Source organism: Silurus meridionalis, chromosome 18 (genome assembly GCF_014805685.1).
Source record: "Silurus meridionalis isolate SWU-2019-XX chromosome 18, ASM1480568v1, whole genome shotgun sequence".
Lineage (NCBI taxonomy): Eukaryota > Metazoa > Chordata > Actinopteri > Siluriformes > Siluridae > Silurus > Silurus meridionalis.
This window is the reverse complement of record NC_060901.1, coordinates 10,900,365-10,924,752: the sequence shown is the minus strand read 5'-3', so window position 1 is coordinate 10,924,752 and position 24,388 is coordinate 10,900,365. Positions and strand designations below refer to the sequence as shown.

Genomic DNA, 24,388 nt, shown 5'->3' with positions numbered 1-24,388 from the left:
TGCTGTTTTTATGTATTTTTTATAATTTTTTTACCATGATTTATGTGCATGTGAATTATAGTTTAACCCTAAATACACATTTTTAAATACTTTGTTAAAATTCAATATTTTCGGTAGGTTGCATTAGGTTTTGTAACAGATTCATTCATCATTTAATGAATATAGTATATATATATTCTATGAAAGTAGATGTTATGTATGTTGGAGATTTTAATAATGCAGTTGGCCATGTTTAAACTCACCCAATACTGCTATAATAAATCACAATGTAAAATAACAAAAAACACACCTACACTGCATAATTCACACCATATCTTTATGTGCTGCTTTTAGATAATGTAATATTATTACATTATATATTCTGATGTTATAACATTTGTCACATATCCAGTATTAATATATTGTTTTCTATGGAATGATCATTTCCACCCTGTTTCTTTAGATTATTTTAATAATGTTGACGTTTATTCTGTTATCATCACACTGTAATTACTGGTATCAGACATCAGGATTTTCTCGAGACATTTTTGTACACTGACGACAAACTGTTTCTCTTGTTAAAAAGTTTGGCCTCCATTTGTTTTGTGCTGTGTTGTAAGTTGCCTGAGTCAGAGGAAATGGAGGGGGTTGTAGTTCCAGGGCAATTCCCCCCACAACCAATCATTACAAGCCACCAGGATACATCTGAAGCTGTAAACCAATGGCAAGTGACACTGCATTCCATCTCTAAAGTATCTGTTGATGAAAAGGCTTAGTGCTGCAGATACCACACATTGCTTCCCTGAATAGTGGGTTTTCACAGCACTGTGTAATGTAAGACTTCATATGTATTCATAAAAAGACAGTATTGCTAAAAGAAATACATCTACTGTATACAAAAAATACGTAATTATAAGTTTGGGGCAGCAGATATTCACAACGTGTTTATGTTTTAAATATTTTATTGGAAAACTGAGCATTCATGACACATTCAGAACTTTTAGAGCAGCTTGGATTGGAAGACGCCCGTAAGAAAATAAGTCCACGAAGAAAAAAACAACAGTGCAGGATATGTATTTTTCAGATTCACAGAATCAGTCCATTGACCTTTTCCAATATGATATTTTACCACCTAAAGGTTTAGACTATAGATTGCTTTACTTACTGTCTCTCCTCCTCCTCTTCCTCCTCTAATGGCAATTCCTCAACTTCATTCTTCCCCTCAGATACCTCATCTGTAACTGAGTCTTCATCAACTGCCTCTTCTGTTACTAAACTGTCCTCAACTGCCTCCTCAGCTGCAGGCTCTTCCTCAAATACTTCTGGTGCTTCCTCTTCCTCAACTACCTCTTCTGCCCCTGTCTCCTCCTCAACTACCTCTTCTGCTCCTGTCTCCTCCTCAACTTCTGATGCCGCTTCCTCTTCTTTCTGAGCATCGTCATTTTGTAGCTCTGGCTCTCCCCAAGCCTCATCAACTTCTAACCTGGCATTAGTGTCAGACAAAGCTTCTATGCTGGCCTGGAGCTCTCCAAGGCTACTTTTTAATCCCCCCAGCTCTTCCTTTAGTGCTTGCCTTGCATTCTCAGCCTCCTGGCTCTGGGCAGCTAATGAGCTCTCCTGAGTGTCATATTTGGAAAGAAAAGCCTCCACTCGGCTCGCCTGCTCTGTGGCAGAGTTTTCCAGTGCTTCTATACTTTCTTCAGTGGCTTTCACCCTGGCCTCCAGGTCGTCTTCCCTGGTCTCTGTTTTAGACAGTTCTCCCCTCATGTCTGTCTGGAGGCTCTGCAGGGCCTGACTGGTTATGAGCTGGTCATCCTTCATACTTTGGATCTGGTCAGACATGGTCTGCACCTTGGCCTGTGATGTGGATACCTCCTGCCTCAATGAGCCAGCAGTAGACTGCACTAGAGACCTGACTGCCTCGATTTCCTCAGCCAAGGACACCACTTCCTTGTTCCTCGTCTGCAGCTCTGAACTGACTGACACAATCTGTTCTCTGAGAACACCTATGTTGCCTTCTGCCACCTCATTTGCAGTGTGAAGTCCAGCCACAGCAGTGGTGATGGACAAAAGCTCATCTTTGAGATTACCAGGCTCATTGTGCTCTTCCAGTCGAATTTTAAGGTGACTGAGCTGGGCTTGAGCTTCTTCTTGAGCACCAGTGAACTCGGCTACGCTGTCAGCAATGGAGCCACTCAGCTCAGCCAGGCGCACCTCCAAAGTTTTCTCCAGAGAAGAGAAATCATGCTCCCGTGCCTGTTTCACTTCCCGGATCCCTTCGGAGAGGTCACGAAGGATTTCGTTCTGGAGTTTCTGGAGCACTTCCTCAACCCTTCGTGTTTCTGTTTCCCCCTTTATTATGGCTCGATTGGTGCTTTCCAGTTCGGCTTGAGTACGGCCCACTGCAGCCTCCACACCCTCCAGAGAAAACTTCATAGAATTCACCTGAAAAAAGGGTGACGGTTACAATATCACATTGAACTTTACACACACAAGGCTTATATCCATTTATGTTTTTAAATCGACAACAAACTGAAATTATGAAAATTACAATTTAATATAGAAAATGTATATATTTAATATAGACCCGGCTGACATTTGGACAAAAAACAAACAAACAAACGAAAAAAAAGCTATAGCTTTGACAATGACAATGATTATCCCATTATGTTGAGTTGACGGTGACCAACACACACACACACACACACACACACACACACACACACACACACACACAAAGTATTTTAGATATCTATTCCATTCATACATGTTTCCACTGGCCTGAAGGAATGAATGGAACAGTGAGTGAATAAACTTACTCTTACAAACATAAATATTTTAATAACGACTTCCTTTTTGCAAGTGTTACACAAACATATTGTTTCTAATGTATTAATCTAACTTTTTTCCACCATTGTGGCCTAAATATAACTTTGTACAAACATAAATTTGGTTGCCAACTCATCAGGGACCAGAAGGAGAACTGGGGAGTGTTAGATCTTTCTCCATTTTCTGCTATAGCTTTAAAAACCATTGCTCTATAATCAGAAAAAAAACAACTGTTACCTTCATCAATCAGTAAATAAATAAATAAATAAAGGTTTATTAGCCCACCTGTAGAAGAGCATGTTCTACTTTCTGGAGCACTTCGGCGTTTTTCTGCAGGGCTTCTTCACTTTCTGAGCGGATCTGGTTCACTTCAGTCAGCACTCTCTGCAGGTAGAAAGAGGCGAAGGCTGCTCCAGACACTAACACCAAGTAGGACAGAGCAGACAGAAACTTGGAGATCTTTCCCGAGCCCGACCTGGAGTTTGCAGAACTGTCTGCTTTACTGACTTTAGGGATCTTCTTCGGTGCGTCATCCTGGGGGTTCGCAGCGGGTTTGTCGCTGGAGCTAGCGTTCTTGGTTTTGTTTTTGGAGGGCATGACTTGTCCGTGTTTCTCCGCACAATATTCGCTGCTGTGGCTTTTGTTACGCTACGAGTCGATGTGGAATGAATGCAGCGTATCACGGAGCGCGTCGTGGCCGCAACTGCAGCCGTGGCACACTCTCGGGTTGCCATATTGGACATAAATCTTCCTACACAGTGGAAGTTTAAAGCTCTTTCAGTTCAGTTGCTTTGATTCCTTTGAATAAAGCAGGCGTATAATGAAAGCAATAAATAAACAATCTCAGTCATTTTTAAAAGTGTAGGATTGTTATGTGCTATATTATAATACCTTTTAAAAAGTATTCATCCATATAATCCCTGGACACAAACAAGGGTCACAGACTGCTTGTGGAAATATAGAATAGCCTTTATTTGTCACATATATATTACAGCACTGTGAAATTCTTTCTTCGCATATCACAGCCTGATGTGGTCAGCCATGATACAGCACCCCTGGAGCACAGAGGGTTAAGGGCCTTACTCAAGGGCCCAAGAGTGGCAGCTTAGCAATACTAAGGCTTGAACCCCTGACCTTTAGATCAGTAACCCAGAGCCTTAACCACACTGTCCACAATGGTTTTTAGCAGCGATGTTTGTTTCTTTAAAATAGATTAATGTTCTAAGATATTTACTCATTTTGTTGGCAGGTTTGCAAAGCAAGCGAATGCAGGGATCACACTGTGTGATTCGTAAAGTCCTTTGCAATTGTTGCTTGTCAGACTGTACGTCACACTGTAGGTTCTCAGTTGTAAAATGTCAGACTGTATGAAGGACAATAACTGATGCACGCAAGAAAAAGACACCTTTAAAGTTTTGCGTCATCGATCACGTTCAGCCCCGCCTTCTCTCGCTAACTGTAGCTAGCCGCAAATAAAAAACAATCTGTGGCGTTAATGTTTTTCCTTCCTGACATGCTAATGTAGTAAAATGTCATACAAACACTCCTTTTCCCACAATAACAATACGTTTTTCTTCTTGCTTTACTGTCCAACTGACTCATTTCGACATTGTCCCTGAGGTGGTTTGAAGTTGTCGTGCCTGTTCTCGGTTTGCCGTTTGTCATAGGAGAAATCACACTGCAGAAATGAGCCTGAAATCTCCTGACACTGCCAGAACAGATGAAAAAAGAACATTGTTTCCAAAACATTTAAGAGAAAAACTAAATAAATTTCAGGCATCATGTCATAGGATGTCACAAGACTGGTCCAAGGAATCTCCTGAGCCAGGCTTTCGGGGATTTACCGTGCCATAGCTACTTTGTATAGAATTGAAAACAAAACATGTAGGCTAAGGAAAGTAATTACATAATATAAAATTTAAAAAAATGAACAATACAATTTTTCAACATAATATATCTATATATAACTTTAAAAAAATATGTAGAGTTGTACTAATCAGCTTGCATTTCTCAATATAGGCTGAATAAACTACAATGCCTATATTCTTGAAATATATGAAATCTGGCAACATTGGTGCTGCTCCGTGGAGAAGGGGCGTTTTCTTTCTTCACGACCAGCTGCAAACTTTTCCGACTATGTGCAGAAGAGCAGCAGAAGACGTGAGAAATCACATCTCTCCCGGATCTAACACGGTTTTCTAAAGTTTTTCTGCAGAACACAATAAATATTGAAAATATTATTTTATACAGTGTGGGTTTCATCTAGAGAACAGAGTTGTAAGATACTGTATTTGGGTTTGCTGTAAATAAAAATATAGATGATTAAGATGGTCAAACATAGATTACCTAAATTACAATGAATCTGAGATTGTTTGGAAAAATATAAATTATTAAAACTATTACTGAATGTTATAGTACTTATATAATTATTTAAGATTAATGTAGACAAACTAGACAGGCAAAGAGATAGATAGATAGATAGATAGATAGATAGATAGATAGATAGATAGATAGATAGATAGATAGATAGATAGAATGTCCTTATCTAATATATGAAAGATGAATTTTATAAGATGCATGTGATCCTATATTGTGGGTATGTACATGTATAGTGTTCAGCATGACATGAAATTTGGGCTTCCTGTAAGACTCAGGCAGTATGACTGTGAATAAAAAAAAGCTTTTTGTGGAGGATGTCAGCTGAGAACTAGTTCCGTTTGGCTCTTTTATTTGTGCCACCCCTCTGATGTGGCAAATTTTTTTTGCACAAACATCTGTTCTTAAAGAGAGTCTGCTAACAACATTTCACACTGCACCGCCAAAGGTCTGACAACAAAAAGCTCTTCAACAGCTAAGTAAAGATAATTAAAAATAAATATATATGAGATGCTGAGCTACCACTCCCCCCTGTGCAAACAGTCAGTGGACCTAATAGACCAACATGGCTTCCTTTCCATACTTTAACACCATGTAATTCTGTCTGGACTGTGGCTGATTGGCACTAACTTCACCACAACCTGTGCTGTAAAGACTTCCTGACAATCCTACCTGTGTAAAAGTATTGATACCTTACTGTAAAACTTCCTCCATTGCAAGTTATAAGTCACCAATTCCAGTATGACGTTAGTAAATTGTAGCGTATGTAATTTGAACAATACTTGGGTATTTTACTTATATTAAACATAGGCCAAACAAGTCTTTCAAAAAAAGACAAAAAAAAAGCAATTTTTTCAACAGGTCTCTTTAATTAACAAATTGATTTACAGTTAAATATCACAAAGTAAACAAACTATTAGACTTTAAAAGAGAAATAAAGGTTTCTATTTGCAATGCCAGGGCTTGAACCGCCAACCTTGTGTGGATCTGCTGATCGGTAAACCAACACCTTAGGCACTGAGCTACCAGTTCTGACTTGTGCACCCAGTCAATAATCCTAATAAACCTACATGGCTTCTTTTAAAAAAGACAAAAAAAACAAAGCAATATTTTTAACAGGTCTTTTTAATTAACAAATAGATTTACAGTAAAATGTCACAAAGTAGACAAACTATTAGTATTCGATAGACAAATAAAAATAAAGCAACCAATGGGCTTGGGCAAGCGATATCAGGGAACAAACCCCACTTTTCTAATCACTAGCCCAACACCTTAACCACTGAGCTACCAGTCCACCCCGGAATAAACAGTCACTGGACCTAATGAACGAACATGGCTTCCTTTCAAAACTTAGTTATCAAATGAATGTACAGTTTAATGTCACAAAGTAGACAAACTATTAGTATTTAAAAGACAAATGACAATAAAGCAACTAATGGGCTCAGGCTGGCGATAGCAGGGCTTGAACCCCAATCTTCTAATCATTAGCTGAAAACACTTTAACCCCTGAGATACCAGCCAAACCCGGAATAAGTTTGCTGCTAACTACTAATGTTAGATAAAGTACAACCAAATTTTTAGAGCTGACTAATTTAATACCAGTCTCAGAGATGGGCAATATTTTTATTCAACTTAAACAAAGGCTGCTTTTCAAATTTTTGGAACTGATTCTTTAGTATTTTTGGATTGAAAATGAAGCCAGCAGTGCTAAAGATTAATGAACAGGCAGCAGATGTGGGTAGCGGAGAGTTAAATCTTAATGACATCTTCAACAGACGTGCAAAATGTAATCGCTAATGGTCATTGTCAATAAAAAATATAGTGGAGTAAAAATTACATATATTGAGTCACAATTGTAGTTAAGTAGAGAGTACAGTGCCAATTCAGCACAGAGGATTAAGGAGGCCTGCAGTGGACTCAGCGCTCAGGGCTCTGTGCTTAAACCCCCAACCTTCTGATCGGTACCCACTTCACCACAACCTGTGGTGTAAAGACTTCTTGACTTCTCCTACTTGTGTCAAAGTATTGATTCCTTACTGCTAAAGTGTGCTAAGAAAACATTCCCCACAAAGTTAAACCTTCTTCACCAGTCAGGATTGCTAAAAATGTTAACTTCATTACTACACTCTCTCCACTGGTTGATGTAGCTGCCAGCATTACATTTAAACTGCTGATGCTTTCCAACAAATCCAAAAACAGACCGTAGAATACCCACCGTCCTCATCACACCCCACACTGCAACACACTTCCTGTTCATCTAGAGTGTGGTTTGATTGGACGGACCACCCCTCAGGGTACAAGGAGGACATGCTGTAAGGTTAGGTACGTAAATTTCACCAAGGGAATGTAATAGAATGTACTTTTACTGGAATGTACACTTTTATTTAAAATATTTTTATATATTTTTTTAATTGTGTACCTACCCAAAATCAGGATTATTGAAATTAATAATAGTGAACCAGCATAAGGATGGGGACTGCAAAGCACTTCTGAGCTGCTCTCTATAGAACCTTAAATGTCAATGCTGTAAAAATCTACACTACTGACTCGAGTTACAAAGTTGAAGAGTACGATTATAGAATACAATTATAAAATATTGTAATAACAAAATTAATATAATTAATGATAAATACTATTTCGTTTTAAACATCAAATCCAAAACACATGTATCATTAATTTATCTATTATGTAAAATAAGTCATGATAAAAAGAAAGAGAAATTAACAGTCCGCTAGGGGGCGCGCTGAACACGTGGTGATATGTGTGTGTGTGTGTGTGTCACTAAAACCTGCAGAAGAAGAAGATTATTCGCGCCAGTTAAAAAAGAAAGATAAAAAACTATGAAGCAAGAGGAACATGGCGTCATCCAGCAAGAACGACAACAAACAACTTAGTGACGAGCAAATTATCAACCGCTGGAGTTTCGACTTTTACGTTTCTAAAGCCTTCGAGGCGTTTCGAAATGAAGACTATAACAGTTTCACGCAGCTCAGGAACCTCGTTGAAAGTAAGTTAGTGTTGTGTCCGAGGGTTAAGAAGCTACTCTGGCTAGCATGTTCACTTCCTTTACTCATGTTTACTGTTGATAAAACCTAAGGTGTCTATTTGGGCTAGCAAGTCCTAATAACAACACCCATATATACAGGAAAATGGATGATGCAATCCAAATTCTCACATCCCTTTTCTTGACAGCTGAACATGGACAGGTCCTTCACCTTCAAATACACCAATGATCCTTAACATATCACCAAAAGAAAAACGCAGTGGCTCAAGGATTTGTTTTTCCAGCTGTGTGGCAACAATTTGGTGGTGAAGTGCATAAGGGTGTGATGGTCAGGTGTCCACAAACATTTGGACATGCAGTGTCACTGTATTCACTTGAAACAATGATCTTTTATATCACACGTAATGTTGATAGTGATGCAGTTGGGATTTAGACCTCAATTTATTTCCATCAGTGCAGCAGTACTGGAGTTGTTAAATCAGTCCAACTGAGCGGTGTCAAGTTTATATACCCAAACACACAATGTTCTTCTGTGGCATTAGCGCATCAGAGATCATGTCAAGTTTATTTCTGTAGCGCTTTTCACAACAGGCATTGTTGATTTCTGTAAAGCTGCTTTGAGACAGTCAAGGTGAATGGTGTGCATTTATCCCTGATGAGCAGCCATGGCGACTGTGGAAAGAAAAAACCCCCTTAGATGTTATGAGGAAGAAACCTTGAGAGGAACCAGACTCAAAAGGGGAACCCATCCTCATTTGGGTGACATCAAGAGTTTGATCACAATTTTCAACAGTACAGAACACTGGAGAGTGAGAACTAACATGAGTACTGGAGTATAAGATTATAATTAATGTTCTTTCTACTGTCTTATACAGTCTTTATGGTTATAAAATTAGGAGCTACTGAGCTCAACATTTGTGATCATCACAGACCCAGCACCAGCTTCTCCATGCCAGATCCTTTAAACACTCCAGGAGGTCCAATGTTAAAACTCCACACATGTAGTGGGATCTAATTGGCACTGGTACGTCCCTAGATGGTAGGGGATGTTTGCGAGTTCAGCATCTGCTTCTTCGAAGGTCCATAATCCATAGTCCAGAGATTTCACAGAAACAATGAAAATAAGTTTACAACCAACACATTAGTAAAAACAAATAATAAACCCTGCATAGTAAAGCATTAATCCTGCCTCCTGACTAATTTGTTTTTATATGTTCTCAATGAATGCAGACTTGGTGGTCAGACCCATTGAAGCCCACACTGACATGGCCATCAAACTGCGCTTCATGCAGTTCCTATCACGGATCAACGACGGAGACAATCTCAGTAAGTCTATCTACATAAACTCTTTAAATGATGTCAGATTTTATTCAATATATGGCAAATCATATTTCTTTTCCCAATTTTTATTTGCAGATGTTACTTTTCAAAAGCCTTTAACACCTCTAGAATCGGCGCTAAATGTGCTGGAGTCTATCTGTGCAGAAATGGATGTTGCACAAGAGACACTCGAGCAAGTTCACACCTTAATCAGGGAAATGGTGAGACCTAAAGTTTCTGTAACATGTAAAATGCGTAGAGCTGTAACTGATGATTATTTAATAAGTGATCATTTTTGAGATGTGATATTAATTTAAAAATGTAATAATTGCTAAACATATGCATTTATAAGCATTCCATTCAACTAATACTACTACAGAACATCTAAAGTTGACTCTTGACCAAATAATTTCCTGTAGTTTAGTTTTACTGAATCGAGTAAAACATTTTAAACTGTCCTCAAATTGTCTTTTGATACTTGAAATTTAATTACTAATGTATAAACATTTAAAATGTAATTGTCACTGCTGATTAATACTGCTATTGATTATTTATTTTAGTTAAATACCCCTGATATAAAACAACTAACCTATAAATGACCTAAATTCATTCCCAGTGTCTCATTAGGGTTTGTTTTCACTTTTGGTGCTGGTACATGATAACGAAATACGATGCTTATATGTATTCCAGCTTATTGTTGTTTGCATAAAGAGCAAACGATTTGAAAAAGCTCAGGAGATGCTGCTTAAACACTTTCCCAAAGGAATGGATTCAGCTGGCAAGGTACATTACTACTTGTACCACTTATTATATTGGGGGTCAGTGTGTATATCTGTACTTAAGGCAGATGTCTTTCAGATATACCTTGACTTTTATGTGATGATTTTCATTCATATTATTTATTTGGGGAATAAGAAATTATCTATAAACCATCTTTCTCCTGTTTTGTAGAAAAAGCTGTATGTAGATCTGATGAAAAGACGATGCAGCACACATTCGGTTCTGAACGTGATTTCATACAGCGAGTTCAAACAGGACATGCTGGACTTTGTTGAGAAACTCTACCACATTCCTGAGCCTTTCCTAGTCAAGGTATGGTTTTAGGTCTTAATGGATATTATCTATTTTTTTTTGGTGAACTGAAACACATTAGAAGCCATCAGGGACCACTAGGCACAGATTATGCAGTAAGAAATAATATACAGTGGAACCTCGATACTCGCGACCTGACAATCGATAGTTCAGGACTTTTCATATGGAACCGGACTAGGAGTAATTCGCGAAAAATCTGATAAGAATCTGAGAAAGCCACAAGTGGCTCGAAAGTTTGGAGTAACATTTTGAAACAGAGTTTGTACTAATAAATTAAATAATAAAAAAGATCTTTTATTATAGTATTATTCATTTAAAGTAGTAAATAAAACATTTCTAACAAGTAATTTACAATTTTTGTTGAGTTTACAGTAGTACATGTACAATTGCCCTTGAAAAAGAAACCATCAAATTGAGAATCAAAACCTTGTGGTTTTTTTGTTACTCGCGAGGGTTCATAGAACGTAACCCCCACGGAGATCAAGGTTGCACTGTAGTTTCCTGTCAGATGTTACTCACTGTTGATGTTTGCAATTTAAAGACTGCATAAGAAAGTAAGCTTTTACCTTCTTGTGTGATAAAACATTTTATTTGTCCCCTGATAATGGTAATGATTTCTATATATCTCAAGTTGAACTAAAATGATTCAACATAATATATATATTATCTAAAATTCTGATTGGTGGCTATAATTTTGATATTATAGAAAATAAACATGGTTATTTTAAGAGAGATTTTGCAGCTCCAGTTGATCCACAGAGAGTAATGACACCCTGTATGTCAACATTCCTGAAACAAAAGATGACCTTTCGACTCTAGCGTCCTAAACAGTGTTTTAACAGTAAAGACTGTAGCTTGACATATAATGCATAGGCTTCCTTGTCATTGTAGTGTAGTTTTCTGTGCAGTTATGCTGGTTAACATTCATGATTTATTGTCTTCAAAGATGGTGAAGCTCTCGAGACAGGAGAGGACTGTTGACAGTGAGACCACAAAAAACCCTCAAGCTGTAACGAGTAAAAATGTGCAGTCATGTACACAGGAAAGAGCGAACAGTGAACCATCGGTTGTCCGACACTATACTCCATCCAACTCGCAACAGAGCACATCATCTAAAAATAATTCAAGGTGTGTTGGTAATTACTTCTGATTTATAGTAAACAGCTTCTTGTAGTCAGTATTGAAGTTGTTCTAGATAGTTGAAGTTTTTGTTTGACTCTAGAACTTAGCAAGACAAATATCTTTTCCAGCTATATGTGGTCTAAACCTGTTCCAGTATGACCCGCAATGTCCCTGTGCACAAAGCCAGCTCTATGAACATACAGATTATATTGGTTGGAGTGGAAGATCTTAGATGGTCTGTTCTAGAGCTCTGGCCTCAACCCTTTTTCACTAACACCTTTTTTTTCCTAACACTCTTGTGGCTAAATTAACTTACATTTTTATAAGTACACTCCAAGATCTAGTGGAACATCTTGCCAGAAGAGTGGAGGTTATTATAACAGAAAATGGCCACTAAATGTGAATGTCGGATGTTCATACGGATCTTATGGTCAGGTGTTCATACAGAGCCGGAAAATATAAAGATATGTTGAAATTGGGCCTCATTTATCATACTGGGTAGAAAGAAATGTACTTATAAATCATTTATTGTAGCATTAACATAAGAATTGTTAGTTTGGGGAATCATACTGTTGTATTATACAAGGTATCCTGAGTGAATTTACAATTGTTATGTTACAAAATAAGGCATAGTGAATGTAATTGTATCTTAATATTGTAATTTTAAGAATCACAGGAAATATATTTTTAGTAAATTTTTGCCTTCACAGATTTTAAGGTGGCACAGATGTTTTCATGTCACATCATGTTAAATGACTGAATCCCTGAAACAATCTATGAATTACACATTATTTACATTCTCTTCTTTATTTGTTCTTTTTTTTTAACAGTGCTCCTTCTCCAAGTGTTTTGGTGACTGTGCACTTGACTCAGGGTAACCTAAAGGCCATCTATCCAAAGCTTGCTGAACAGTTTTCTGTCTCTGTTCCCTTCACTCAGCTGGAGGATGAGGTGGAGTGTGAGGCACAGCTGGAGAATGAAATAGATCGTGACATGGAGCTTTGTCTCAAACTCACAGAGACGCCAATGGAGGATCTGTGTTTATCTGAAGAAAGACCCTCTGAAGACAGTTTGCAGTCACAGCAACGAAATGCGGAGGGGTGCACTTGTGTACAGTCAGACAGTCAAACTCAGCAGAACTGCACAAAACAGCACGTGCAACAGGACCAAGGAAGTTTAGACGACACAATTTCACTGGATGTGCATGATCCTCCACCTGCCGTGTCTGCTGAGAAAGGCAAGAAGAAACCTGCTGGTGATGTGTCTGCAGTGAGTGTAGCGCAGTTAGTAATGGAGGAGGACAGTATGCTGAGCGAACTAGAAACTTCTGTTTCCCAACACACTCCCAGTCCACTGCAGACACACTCTAATGGAGAAGATCCACTCAGCTCACTGTCTGTCAACTCCACACCAGTCAGGACGTTCCGCAGAGCAGCTCCTCACAGGTGAACTGCAAAAACATTTTATTTCCTTAAGTTCCTTCAAAGATTTTTTTGTTGTTTGTTTTTTATTATTATTCCTTATTGTCCTAAGTCTAGGTCTATGTTTTTAGTTCTGGATTTGGAACAAAACTGCAGGTTTTGGCCTGTTAGTCACCAAATCAATTAGCACCCAAAATCACACAAATGTAAAGATTATTCTATATGCAAAGTTTATATTTTTACTATGTTCATTTTAGAACTTTTTTATAAATAGTTATTTTGTTGTTGTTATATATAGTTTTCCAGCATCAGAAGTCTAGTAATTATTTCTGCTTTTCCTTTGCATCAAGTCCCTGATATCATGTGTTTGGCTTATCACAGGAAAAGTATTCTCATTGAGCCAGAATCTGATTCCCACCAGCAGCTTAACAAGCCTCAGAATTCCTCCACCCCCAACAGAGTGGAAAACAGCTCTCATCTTTCCCAACCCTCACCTATTAAAGAATCTAGGACACAAGCAACAAAGAGGCAAGTCTCATTCAAAAACGTGTGTGTGTGTGTGTGTGTGTATGTACAGTGGTTTGAAAAAGTGTTTGCCCCCTTCCTGATTTCTTATTTTTTGCAAGGTTTGTCGCACTTTAATGTTTCAGATCATCAAGCTTATTTAAATATTAGTAAAAGATAACACAAGTGAACACAACATGCAGTTTTTAAATAAAGGGTTTTTTTATTATTGAGGGAAAAACGAAATCCAAAACTACAGGAACCTGTGTGAAAAAGTGTTTGCCCCTAAACCTAATAACTGGTTAAGCTGCTCTTAGCAGCAACAACTGTAATCAAGCGTTTGCGATAACTTGCACTGAGTCTGTTACAGCGCTGTGGAGGAATTTTGCTCCACTCACCTATGCAGAATTGTTGTAATTCAGACACATTGGAGGGATTTCGAGCATGAATGTTTAAGGTCATGCCACAGCATCTCAATAGGACTCAGGTCAGGACTTTTGTTTTTCTTTGGCCATTCAGAGGTGGACAGAGGTGTGTTTTGGTTCATTGTCCTGCTGCAGAACTCAAGTTCGCTTCAGGGTTTTCTGGTAAACATCATAATTTATGGTTCCATGTATCACAGCAAGTCTTCCAGGTCCTGAAGCAGCAAAACAGCCCCAGACCATCACACTACCACCACCATATTTTACTGTTGGTATGATGTTCTTTTTCTGAAATGCAGTGTTACTTTTATGCCAGACATAATGGGACACACACCTTCTAAAAGGGTCAACTTTTGTCTCATCAGTCCACAGAGTATTTTTATATCAAGATGTTTTCTTGCAAAACTGAGACAAGCCTTTATGTTCTTTTTTGCTCAGCAGCGGGTTTCGTCTTGAAACTCTGCCATGCAGACCATTTTTGCCCAGTTTCTTTCTTATGGTGGAAATGTGGGGTCTTTTGTGACCTCTTGAATGAGTCGTCGCTGTGCTCTTGGGGTGTAATTTTGGTCGGCCGGCCGGCCACTCCTGGGAACGATCTCCACTGTTCCATGTTTTTGCCATTTGTGACTAATGGTTCTCGCTGTGGTTCGCTGGAGTCCCAAAGCTTTAGAACTGGCTTTATAACCTTTTCCAGACTGATTGATCTCAATTACTTTCTTTCTAATTTGTTTCTGAATTTCTTTGGATCTCGGCATGATGTCTAGCTTTTGAGGATATTTTGGTCTACTTCACTTTGTCAGGCAGGTCCTATTTAAGAGATTTCTTGATTGTGAACAAGTGTGGCAGTAATCAGGCCTGGGTGTGGCTAGAGAAATAAAACTCAGGTGTGATAAACCACAGTTTTAACAGGAGGGCATACACTTTTTCACACAGGGCCATGTAGTATTGGATTTTGTTTTCCCTCAATAACATAAACCTTCATTTAAAAACTGCATGTTGTGTTCACTTGTGTTATCTTTTACTAATATTTACATTAGTTTGATGATCTGAAACAGTGTGACCAGCATGCAGAAAAATAAGAAGTCAGGAAGGTGGCCAAGACTTTTTCACACCACTGTATATCATAACATTATGAGCAGTAAATTTGCCCTCAAAGTTGATGCATTAGAATCAGGAAAAATGGGCAAGCATTTAAGTGAGTTTTAAAGATGGTCTTATTGTGATGGCTAGACGACTGGGTCAAAGCATCTCCAAAACTACAGCTATTGTGGGATGTTCCTGGTGTGCAGTGGTCAGTATCTATCAAAAGTGGTCTAAGAAAGGAACAGTGGTAAACTGGTGACAGGGTATTGGGCACATTGATGCACGTGTGGAGCGAAGGCTGTCCTGTGTGTTCTGGTCCAACAGAAGAGCTCCTGTAGCTTAAATTGCTGAAGAAATTAATAGTGTTAATGCTTGACGGGTCAGAACTGTTTTGACAGCAAAAGCGGGACCAGCACAATATTAGGCAGGTGTTTATAATGTTATGACTGATTGAAAATCTAAATGTTTAATTTAGTGGAGTTATTGTGTAATAACTGTAATGCCTCCTGAAGGACACACACAGAGAGTAAAGGACAAAGTGAAGAAAGCAATGTGTTAAACTCTCCACTATCAGCAAAACGGCCTAAAACCTCATTTAACAGGTTTGTGTTTGCTTCATCAGTGTCCTCTTCACTACATCTTTCTTATTTCTCATCAGTTTGTTAGTATTCCGGCTTATTTGCATAGATTAGAGTGATTCAATATCAGTCGGTCATGGTTTAATATCATTATAGCTGATAAATGATTTCAGGTTGTAAATATACAATAATAAAAGCCTTAGGCGATTATTTTAGCTGTTAATCTAACAAATTGCGGCTAAAATGGGTATGCACTTGTGATGTTTAGTATAAAATGTTTGTTGCTGTAGGAGGAATTGGATGGATGTGTCTGGAGCCCAGGAAGAGTGGAGCGATGAGGAGTCATTGTTCTCCGTTTCCAGTAAAACATCAAAAGGTATAATCTTTCTAATGCATTAATATATATAAATACATTTTAAAAAACAGAGATAGAGACTTTATGTACAGTGTTTTTTCTTGAGATTTTGTCTTCCTTCAGTTGTATTTGTTCTGTAGTTCTGCTTTTGGGTGACAACAACAAGTTATTAAAAAATCTCAGATTCTGACTAAGCATTAAATAAGATTACTCTTGATGCCATTTATTCTTATAGATTTTATATAATCATGTGGGGAAAAGATTTTGTTGAGTCTCACTTGATTTTTTTTTTTCCCCTAAAAGGTAAAAACTCAAGTGACAACAATTCCAAAAAGAAGGTGAGCGATTTCCTTCTTTCAGTTACACTTTATAGTCTGATAAGCCCTTTGATCCAGTAGATTTATGATGTGAAATTTTGGTTAAAAATAAAATAGAGGGAATGTCAACAATATTTTGTAAAACGGTCAGACACTTTTTTTGTTTTTGTTAAAAAAGTAAAAAGCAAGAAGGTTTATGTAAAACAGCAGCAGGACTGTATTGGGGGAAAGAACAAGCTAGTTTTACTTGAATAGTTTTATAAACCCTTAGTTCCAGCAAAACAGGGCAATCTTTTATAATTACCCCTGATTATGTAGGAGACATTCGCTCAGAAGTATTCACTTTGTTTCTGTTACAGAAGTGGACCGATGAAGAGTCTGAGTGGTTGAAGCAAGGAGTGGCTCGTTATGGAGAAGGCCGATGGGAGAGGATTAGACATGCGTACCCATTTAAAGGCCGCACAGCAGTCAATATCAAAGACCGCTGGCGCACCATGAAAAAGTTAAATATGGTGTAAAATTGTAAACTATACCACATGCATAGAAAACAAAAAGAGATATTTTTGAACATTCATTCCCTGCCTAATTTATTAGTATCACATATACACCTTATTCGTTAGACAGTCACATGAAAGCCTCATAATGCAGAAAATCCTGCAGACCCAGCTACAGATTCTGTTATCTGGAGTGAACATTGACGAAAACTTGGTCATGTATCTGCATTATTTATTGTATTGCGCTGCTGTGTACAGGTGTATAGCCATGAAATTATTTGAGATTTAAGGAGCTTAAAATGTAAAGCTTATTTTTTTGTTACTGTTTTTTTTTTGTTTGTTTTTTCTCGAAAAAAAAAAAAAAAAAAAAAAAAAAAGTTATAAAGTGCTAAACATCAGAAAGCAGAAAATAGGCAATGGTGATGCTAATAGGTTACATGCAAAAAAATAAAAAAATAAAAAGGCCCCATGACTGATCTCTGTAGTACTCCTCTGCATTTTACAAGTGCAGAAATGCACCAGGTAACAAAGCAGCTGTGCTTCTTTATATTCATAGAAATGTATGTAACATTCGTGAAATGCTCAGTCAGGGTTCTTACTTCTCCAACTGTGTTCAAGTTCAGGTATAATGGCCTGTTTAATACATTGAACAATACTGTAGATTCAGATCTCAATTTTTGCACCTGACTTAATCTCAATTTACACTTGTATAAATCTTTTTTTAAAAAAATTCTTTTTGTGTAAATAAAAAAAACATCCTGTATGTTTGTGTTAATTTTTTTTCAAGTTTTATAGTTGACCCTTTCCAGAAAGGTGTGTGATTGTAAAAAAAAAAAAAAAAAAGACTTTGCTCCTCTGTTGTATATACTCTGCATTTTTTTTATTTAGAGAACACGATAAAAATATAATAATGTAAAACTCATTGTATGGACTGTTTATTTGTAATATAGCAACTAATATAAAGGGGTTCTAATGTAATATATTTACACACTTTACCCTACATCAAAGGGCACTATTGTCCAGTAAATGAAGCAAGCCACATACTATAAAAACTGCTACATGGAATTAGTTTATCACAGTCAACATAGCAGAACATACACATCAAAACCCGTAACACTTTGTGGCGTCTACAGAAACATGTCGAAATGTACCTTAAAGGCAAGAATAACTGAAGTGACCATGGATTACCCTCATGTTCAGCATTATCATTTCCTTTATTTGTACAGTAAACTTTATTTATCTTGTTCAATTATCTGGGCTGGTCCTAGTCAGTTAAAAGCATGTTTATATATTACAAAAGTAAGGTCACAGAAAGTGTTGGGGAAATAATGTTTTGTTAGAATCCAGCTGATATAAAATCCTACATTTCACTTTGTTTGTAAATCACATGCTGTGGTTTACTAATGTATCATAGCCAATGCGTCATGTGCGTCATGTGTATCAGTGAGCTGTATGGTTAGAATTACTGTTTCTATTGAAAGTACTGTTGAGGAATTGTGGTTTGCATCCTCAGGAAGTTTGGGTCTAAGGGGGAGAAGCAGAATAAATGTTTAGTCTTGTTACCAAAAAATGAGCAGTAATAAGGTTATGTCACACTCTTAGATTGAACAATGTTCATAATAAAAGATCAACAGGATTTAGAATAGCATGAACAAAAATTTCGACAGATGTTTAAACGCTGTTTTTTTTTAATCCACTGTTAGCACTCGCATGTCTTTTTCTCCACTGTGTTTGTGGGGCTCTCAATGGTTTTGGTGTTGGAACGTAGTAATATGCGTCGAGAATCCATGTGATAACCGTCCTCTCTCACAGCCAGTCCGTTACATGCCAGGAGCTCACGTGCCATCACGATGAAGGCCTGATCCACATTCTGGGCTTCCTTCGCTGAGGTTTCCAGTGCAACTACAATTCCTTTCTGATTTGCTAGTGTGCATGCTTCATTAAACTCAACTTGTCTCTCAGACTCCATGTCACACTTGTTACCTGCAAATTACAATATATAGCATGTTACTTCATGGAAAACAGTGGTGAACAGTAAAGAAGTAAATGTATGTACTTAAGTAGCTATTAGCTTAAGAAGTATTTCCATTTGGGGAGACTTTAACATCACTACATTTCCAAATTTCTTTAATTTACAGTTGATGGAGGCCACTGTGCTCATTCATTTTACTGTCCCCTTCCTCAGATATGTGCCTCCATACAATCCTGTCCCAGAGGTGTACAGACAATTTCTTCGACTTCATGGCTTGGCTTTTGCTCTGCCATGCACTGTTAACTGTGGGACCTCATATAGACAGGTGTGTGTCTTTCCAAATCATGTCCAATCAACTGAATTTACTACAGGTGGACTCCATTCATATTGTAGTAACATCTCAAGATTGATCAGACGAAACAGGCTGAACCTGAGCTCAATTTAGAGTGTCATGGCAAAGGGTGTGAATACTTATGTACATGTGATATTTTTCTTTCTTTTTTTTTTTTTTTTAAATGTTAATATTTCAAACAAACTTCTTTCACGTTATTATGGGGTATTGCTCGTAAATTATTCTCCAGATGAATAAATGGAAATGTAATTTAAACGCAAGTGGCCTTCAGACCATTTCAGACATTCCCAATAGTCATTTTGACAAAGCCAGAGGGTTGAAGCCATTTTCAAACTCACTGAAACTACATGACTGTTTTTACCTATAAGGGCCAGCAGGACATTGGCAGCTCCATACTGCTCCATCTCTTGGATCCACTGTGGTACAGAATTAAACGTTGATCTGCGAGTAATATCATAGGTGATCATAGCTGCATGTGCACTGCGGTAGTAGCTCTGTGTGATGGTGCGGAAACGTTCTTGCCCTGCTGTGTCCCAAACCTGCATCTGTGACAGAGGACACGGAGTTAGACTTTTCCACAAAAATATCTCAAGGGAATCTGCCTGTGCAAGTATGAGCAAGGAAAAAAATCTCCTGAGAGCTATCAGCTTTGAGGTTCTACTATAGTTCCTGAGTAGTGTCTAAGGTTGTTAAGAGATCTGTGTGTATGCGTTCAGTAGAGAATAATCAAAAGGATTTGTTTAATGATCAGCAATCTACTTGCTGGAAAAATGCTGGTTAGTCAAAGCAGTTGCTAGGTTAAATTACTCTCCAGCTGGTTTTCAAGCTTCAATATTATTTCCGCATATTGACCAATTAATGATTTAGAATCGCTTTATTTTTATTGACATTCATAAAATTTTTGAGTGGCATGTAAGTAACAGTAAACCAGAAACTTTTCAAGTACCAGTGCTATCTAACAGTGTTAATCTATTATCTTGACCAGCTCAGCCTGTGTTTTGACAGCTATTTGCTGGTCAGACTAAGCCAACCCTTTCAGAAGCCCTGTAATTTTCATGACTGACATTGCAGGAGAGTTGCCTCTGTTAATCAGTGGGACATCAGGGACATTTACATAAAGCAGGACAGGTAATTAGTGATTTCCTCCAAGAGCATTTGCTGCAGCAATTTGTGAAAGTGTGATTACTTGCTATGCATAAGCTCATTATTGGATGCTTATTATTACCTTTATACTCCTGGACAGTAGTTGATTTACATTAGAAGGAGACATAGATCATGTTTTAGAAACTGGTAATTAGATACTGTGAGAATATTACATAAGAAAAAAGCTGATACTTAAGACTAGATGTCTCAAATAACCAGGCAACTGGCCCAGACTTTCATAAATACTTTTGTATTTATTCATATTCAAATTACTAGTACTAGTTTAATAAACTATAGTAGTTTTTGCATACTATATAATCAATGCTGTTATTGAATAGTTTATACAGTAGAAAGTACTTGTGACATGCCTGTTAGTCGTTTTGAAGGCATCTGAATACGTCTGCTTTATGTGTTTCACATCCCACTGAGGTTTAGCTGATCTCTGAAGACCTTTTGTGCTATAGCAACCTAACACACATGCAACTTGCACACCAGACTCCTCTAAACCATATGACATTCTTGCTTGTCTGCTTTCAAATAAAACCAAATTTTAAGTGTTGGTCATACTGTAGATCACATTTAAAAGAAATTAATAGCTATTAATATGATCAACCTTATATTTCTTGTACCTACTAAGCAAATAAATCACTAGCGTGTTTGTAGCACACCTTATGGATTGAAGAGATTTGTTGACTATTTATTTACAGGGCTGCCATGTGGAAAATCACTGGTTCCACCCAATCAAATCAATTAACATACTTCCATATTTTCACAAATTCAGACTTATTTAGTCTTATACTATAATGAGGCTCATGTTTTAGATGGGAACATAGACACTAAACCTGACACTAAAGATCTATAAATGTATAGATACTGTACTACCTTCATGATAAGTAACATACCAAGTAAAATGAAAGCTACATGAGATATTTTGCCTCCATTATAAGCTAACTAACCGTATGCACATCATGCACCTTCTTTTAAAACTGGGTGTGTATTGTACATTTGGCAATTATCTCTAGGTTTAGGGTTGCACAAAAAGCTGGTTTATTTTAATCCAAAAAACCCTTAATTGTGCCATACAAAAGTTAATAACTTCTTTTTATGCTTATAACAGGTTATTTGTTTGTCGCATGGAAACATGAGCCTCTGATTACTATAAATATAAAGCAAAGCAACGTTTCACTGATGTCAGAGTGACGGAAGTCATGCGTTTTAGTCCTTCCCTACGTCTGACAACATACCAAAGATTCCACTTTTTAGTTCAGTTCCTGAATGTTATAACATTGTTCAACACCAGAGTTCAAGCAGGTGAGCAATATTTTACCTGCTTGGACTCTGGTGTTAAAAAATTTATTGTAGTTTCAGAGCTCTTGGTCTTTCCTGTAACCAGGATACACAGCCATCCCCACTGGCCATGGCTGGCTGAAAAGTGGTCGGCTAAGAGACCTTAAGGTGAACAGGGGAAACAATGTAGGATGTGGGTTTAAGGAAACCTGTAGAGCGGGTTGTATTACTGCTGCTGGTTTGACTAGTTCTAAAAATTACTTTGCCTTGAAAGGATCCACCTAAATAGTTATTTAATTCTAACGTGGCAATACAAGTTTCTCTACTATAGTAATGGCTTTTTTAATTACTGCAGCACAATTATATAATTATAACAAGAACAACTCAAATCAACTAAACCAACCTTTACTTTTCTGCCCTGGATATTGACGGTGCGAACAATGAAATCCACTCCAATAGTGCTCTGCTGTCTCTCAGAGAACATCCCAGTCTTAAATCTCTGAATCACAGATGTTTTTCCAACATCTGTGTCTCCAATGAGAATAATCTTGAACAAGAAATCGAAAGAGTCTTCTTGTTCCAGTCCAGCTGACTGCATGGTCAGACTTGCACACCCAGTCTAATGTTCAGTGCTGATGCTGGAATAGTAGTGAAGGCAATCTCGATGATGCTTTCTATCTAAAAAGCAAAGCTTCTCTCCGTCTTCTGTCTTAAACAAACAGCAGTCCACCTGTAGAGACACGGTTCCACGGCATCTCCAAGAATACTGCTGAGATCTGAACAGGTATAGGCCCTTGCTGAGTTTATCAAATCTTGATTGAACTGTTTCCAACATCTAGCTGTTCCTCCAGACAGACTCATGCTGTGTGCTCGTGGTTCCTCTTCCTCTATTTCACTCCTCCCAGCTCCATGCCTACATGTATTTCACCTGTTGTTGTTCCCGCCCAGCTGACACTAGCAAAGCTCCACCTGTTACCTGTCCTATGCCCTTGAGGAATTGTAGTGTAATGTTTCATATGTCCTGTAGAATGCACTGCTCGCTAATAACAAAACTGGAACTGCTTCACAAGGAAAGTTTACAGGTTGTGTAATGTCAACTACCGAGATCATAAATCAGATTTGAGCTGTGCTATTGTGATTTGATATAAATGCAAAAACTTTACTAGTAATCATTCATTCATTCATTTAGCCATATCAGGGTGCAGTGATTATCCTGCAAGAGACAGGAATTCACCTACTAGAGACGCCAGAGGAAATCATTGCAGGAATGGAGACAACATGCAAAACTCCACACAGAGGCAGTAAACCAAGCAGGAAGTCTGGAGCTTTGCTTTGTGCCAATGTGCCACCCTAAAACTACTATTACTACTACTACTAATAATAATAATACCACAGTTATACGCAGCTCATTATAACATACATAGGTATACACACCAGTTAGTTGCAAACAAAGGATCTGATAACAGTAGGTTCTGTGAAATTTGTATAATTTATCTGGCTACAGGTTGTTAATCAACATTAGAATTCAAGATTCATGTGTTTATGGTCATATGTACAGGAATCAGTCTGTTACACCATACAATGATGTACTCCATACCATTCTTACTCTGTGATTCCTCCGAACAGCCTGACATAATTTACAGACATAAGAAAAACAAGAACTTAACAAGACATCAATTACGAATGTACAAACTGACTATCTGAAAATGTGCAAATGCATGATACAGAAGTGTGTGCATGTATAAATTGTGCATTGTGCAGTGTAGCATCGTGCAAAGGCATGTGCAAAGTCCTGCAGAGGTAGACTGGGTCCAGGTTAGTATAATATTTATTATAATATAATAAATTAATATAAAATAATAATATAATATAATATAATATTTATTATAATATATTTACAATGTAATATAATTTAGGAGTAATACTTTATAATATATTTATAAAATAAAACACCATCATAAATATACATATAACATATATTATATTGTAACATTTTAGTAGACCTTAATCTTTTTAGTAGACCTTAATGTACAGTTCTCAAAGTCCCACCTGAGTGCACTATTATTAAGAAATTGCTCAACAGCCATTCTTTTATGTGGGGAAATGACATCTTTGGTGCTAGGACGTTTCTAGTTTGCTAACGCACAATTGGCAGGATTCGGCATATGCACATATATACACAGTAGTTTTCACAGCAGTATGGTTAAAAGGGTCTATACCAGGGATGTTCAATCTTTTCCACAAACGACCAGTGTTGGTGCAGGTTTTCATTCCAACCAATCAAGGTCCACACCTGATGAAAATCATTAGATTTAAACAGGTAGAATTGGTGTGAACTTGTGTGATTGGAATAAAATCATGTACCCACACCGGCCCTTTGTGGAAAAGATTGGACACCCCTGGTCTATACAAATTTTTAGCTAGGGCTTATCTGCCTGCAAAGATCTGACTAAACAAGGACTTTGAATCATACTTGTCTTTTATTATTTAAAAACATTCGCTTAATAAATACACTCATTAAGTTTTTGACACTTATTTATCATTTCACTCATTCCATAATGATGGAGATTTTATTTTGAAAAGTCTTCCCGATGGTCTATGTCCCTGCATATTTTTCTCACCTATATTCCGACAATCTAAGTCCTTCTTAATACAATTGGTTGTCAGCACAAACGTTCACAAACCGTTTATCCAATAAAAATACAGCCTTAATACTGCAAACCAATACATTGCAGCAG

General features: G+C 37.5%; 3 protein-coding genes across 4 annotated transcripts; 1 reads left to right on the top strand and 2 right to left on the bottom strand.

The window, feature by feature from the left end:
• Positions 1-923: 923 nt before the first annotated feature.
• ckap4 (cytoskeleton associated protein 4) lies at positions 924-3,538 on the bottom strand. Its single transcript, XM_046873390.1, has 2 exons — positions 3,094-3,538; positions 924-2,424 (listed from the first exon to the last, which is right to left on the bottom strand). Exons 1-2 carry the CDS (start codon positions 3,403-3,405, stop codon positions 1,141-1,143), a joined length of 1,596 nt encoding a protein of 531 aa, XP_046729346.1. The 5' UTR covers positions 3,406-3,538; the 3' UTR covers positions 924-1,140.
• Positions 3,539-7,950: 4,412 nt separating this feature from the next.
• terfa (telomeric repeat binding factor a) lies at positions 7,951-17,659 on the top strand. 2 transcript variants are annotated; one of them, XM_046873115.1, is made up of 12 exons: positions 7,951-8,191; positions 9,419-9,514; positions 9,605-9,729; positions 10,199-10,291; positions 10,460-10,600; positions 11,547-11,728; positions 12,553-13,167; positions 13,525-13,671; positions 15,665-15,754; positions 16,021-16,106; positions 16,389-16,423; positions 16,762-17,659. In XM_046873115.1, the coding sequence occupies exons 1-12, from the start codon at positions 8,041-8,043 to the stop codon at positions 16,918-16,920; spliced, it is 1,920 nt and encodes a 639-aa protein (XP_046729071.1). In that variant the 5' UTR covers positions 7,951-8,040; the 3' UTR covers positions 16,921-17,659. The 2 variants fall into 2 exon arrangements, with proteins under 2 accessions (XP_046729071.1, XP_046729072.1); XM_046873116.1 differs by lacking the exon at positions 15,665-15,754.
• Positions 17,260-22,554, bottom strand: LOC124401127 (ras-related protein Rab-19-like). Its single transcript, XM_046873118.1, has 3 exons — positions 22,054-22,554; positions 19,582-19,765; positions 17,260-18,879 (listed from the first exon to the last, which is right to left on the bottom strand). The coding sequence occupies exons 1-3, from the start codon at positions 22,246-22,248 to the stop codon at positions 18,596-18,598; spliced, it is 663 nt and encodes a 220-aa protein (XP_046729074.1). The 5' UTR covers positions 22,249-22,554; the 3' UTR covers positions 17,260-18,595.
• Positions 22,555-24,388: the final 1,834 nt, after the last annotated feature.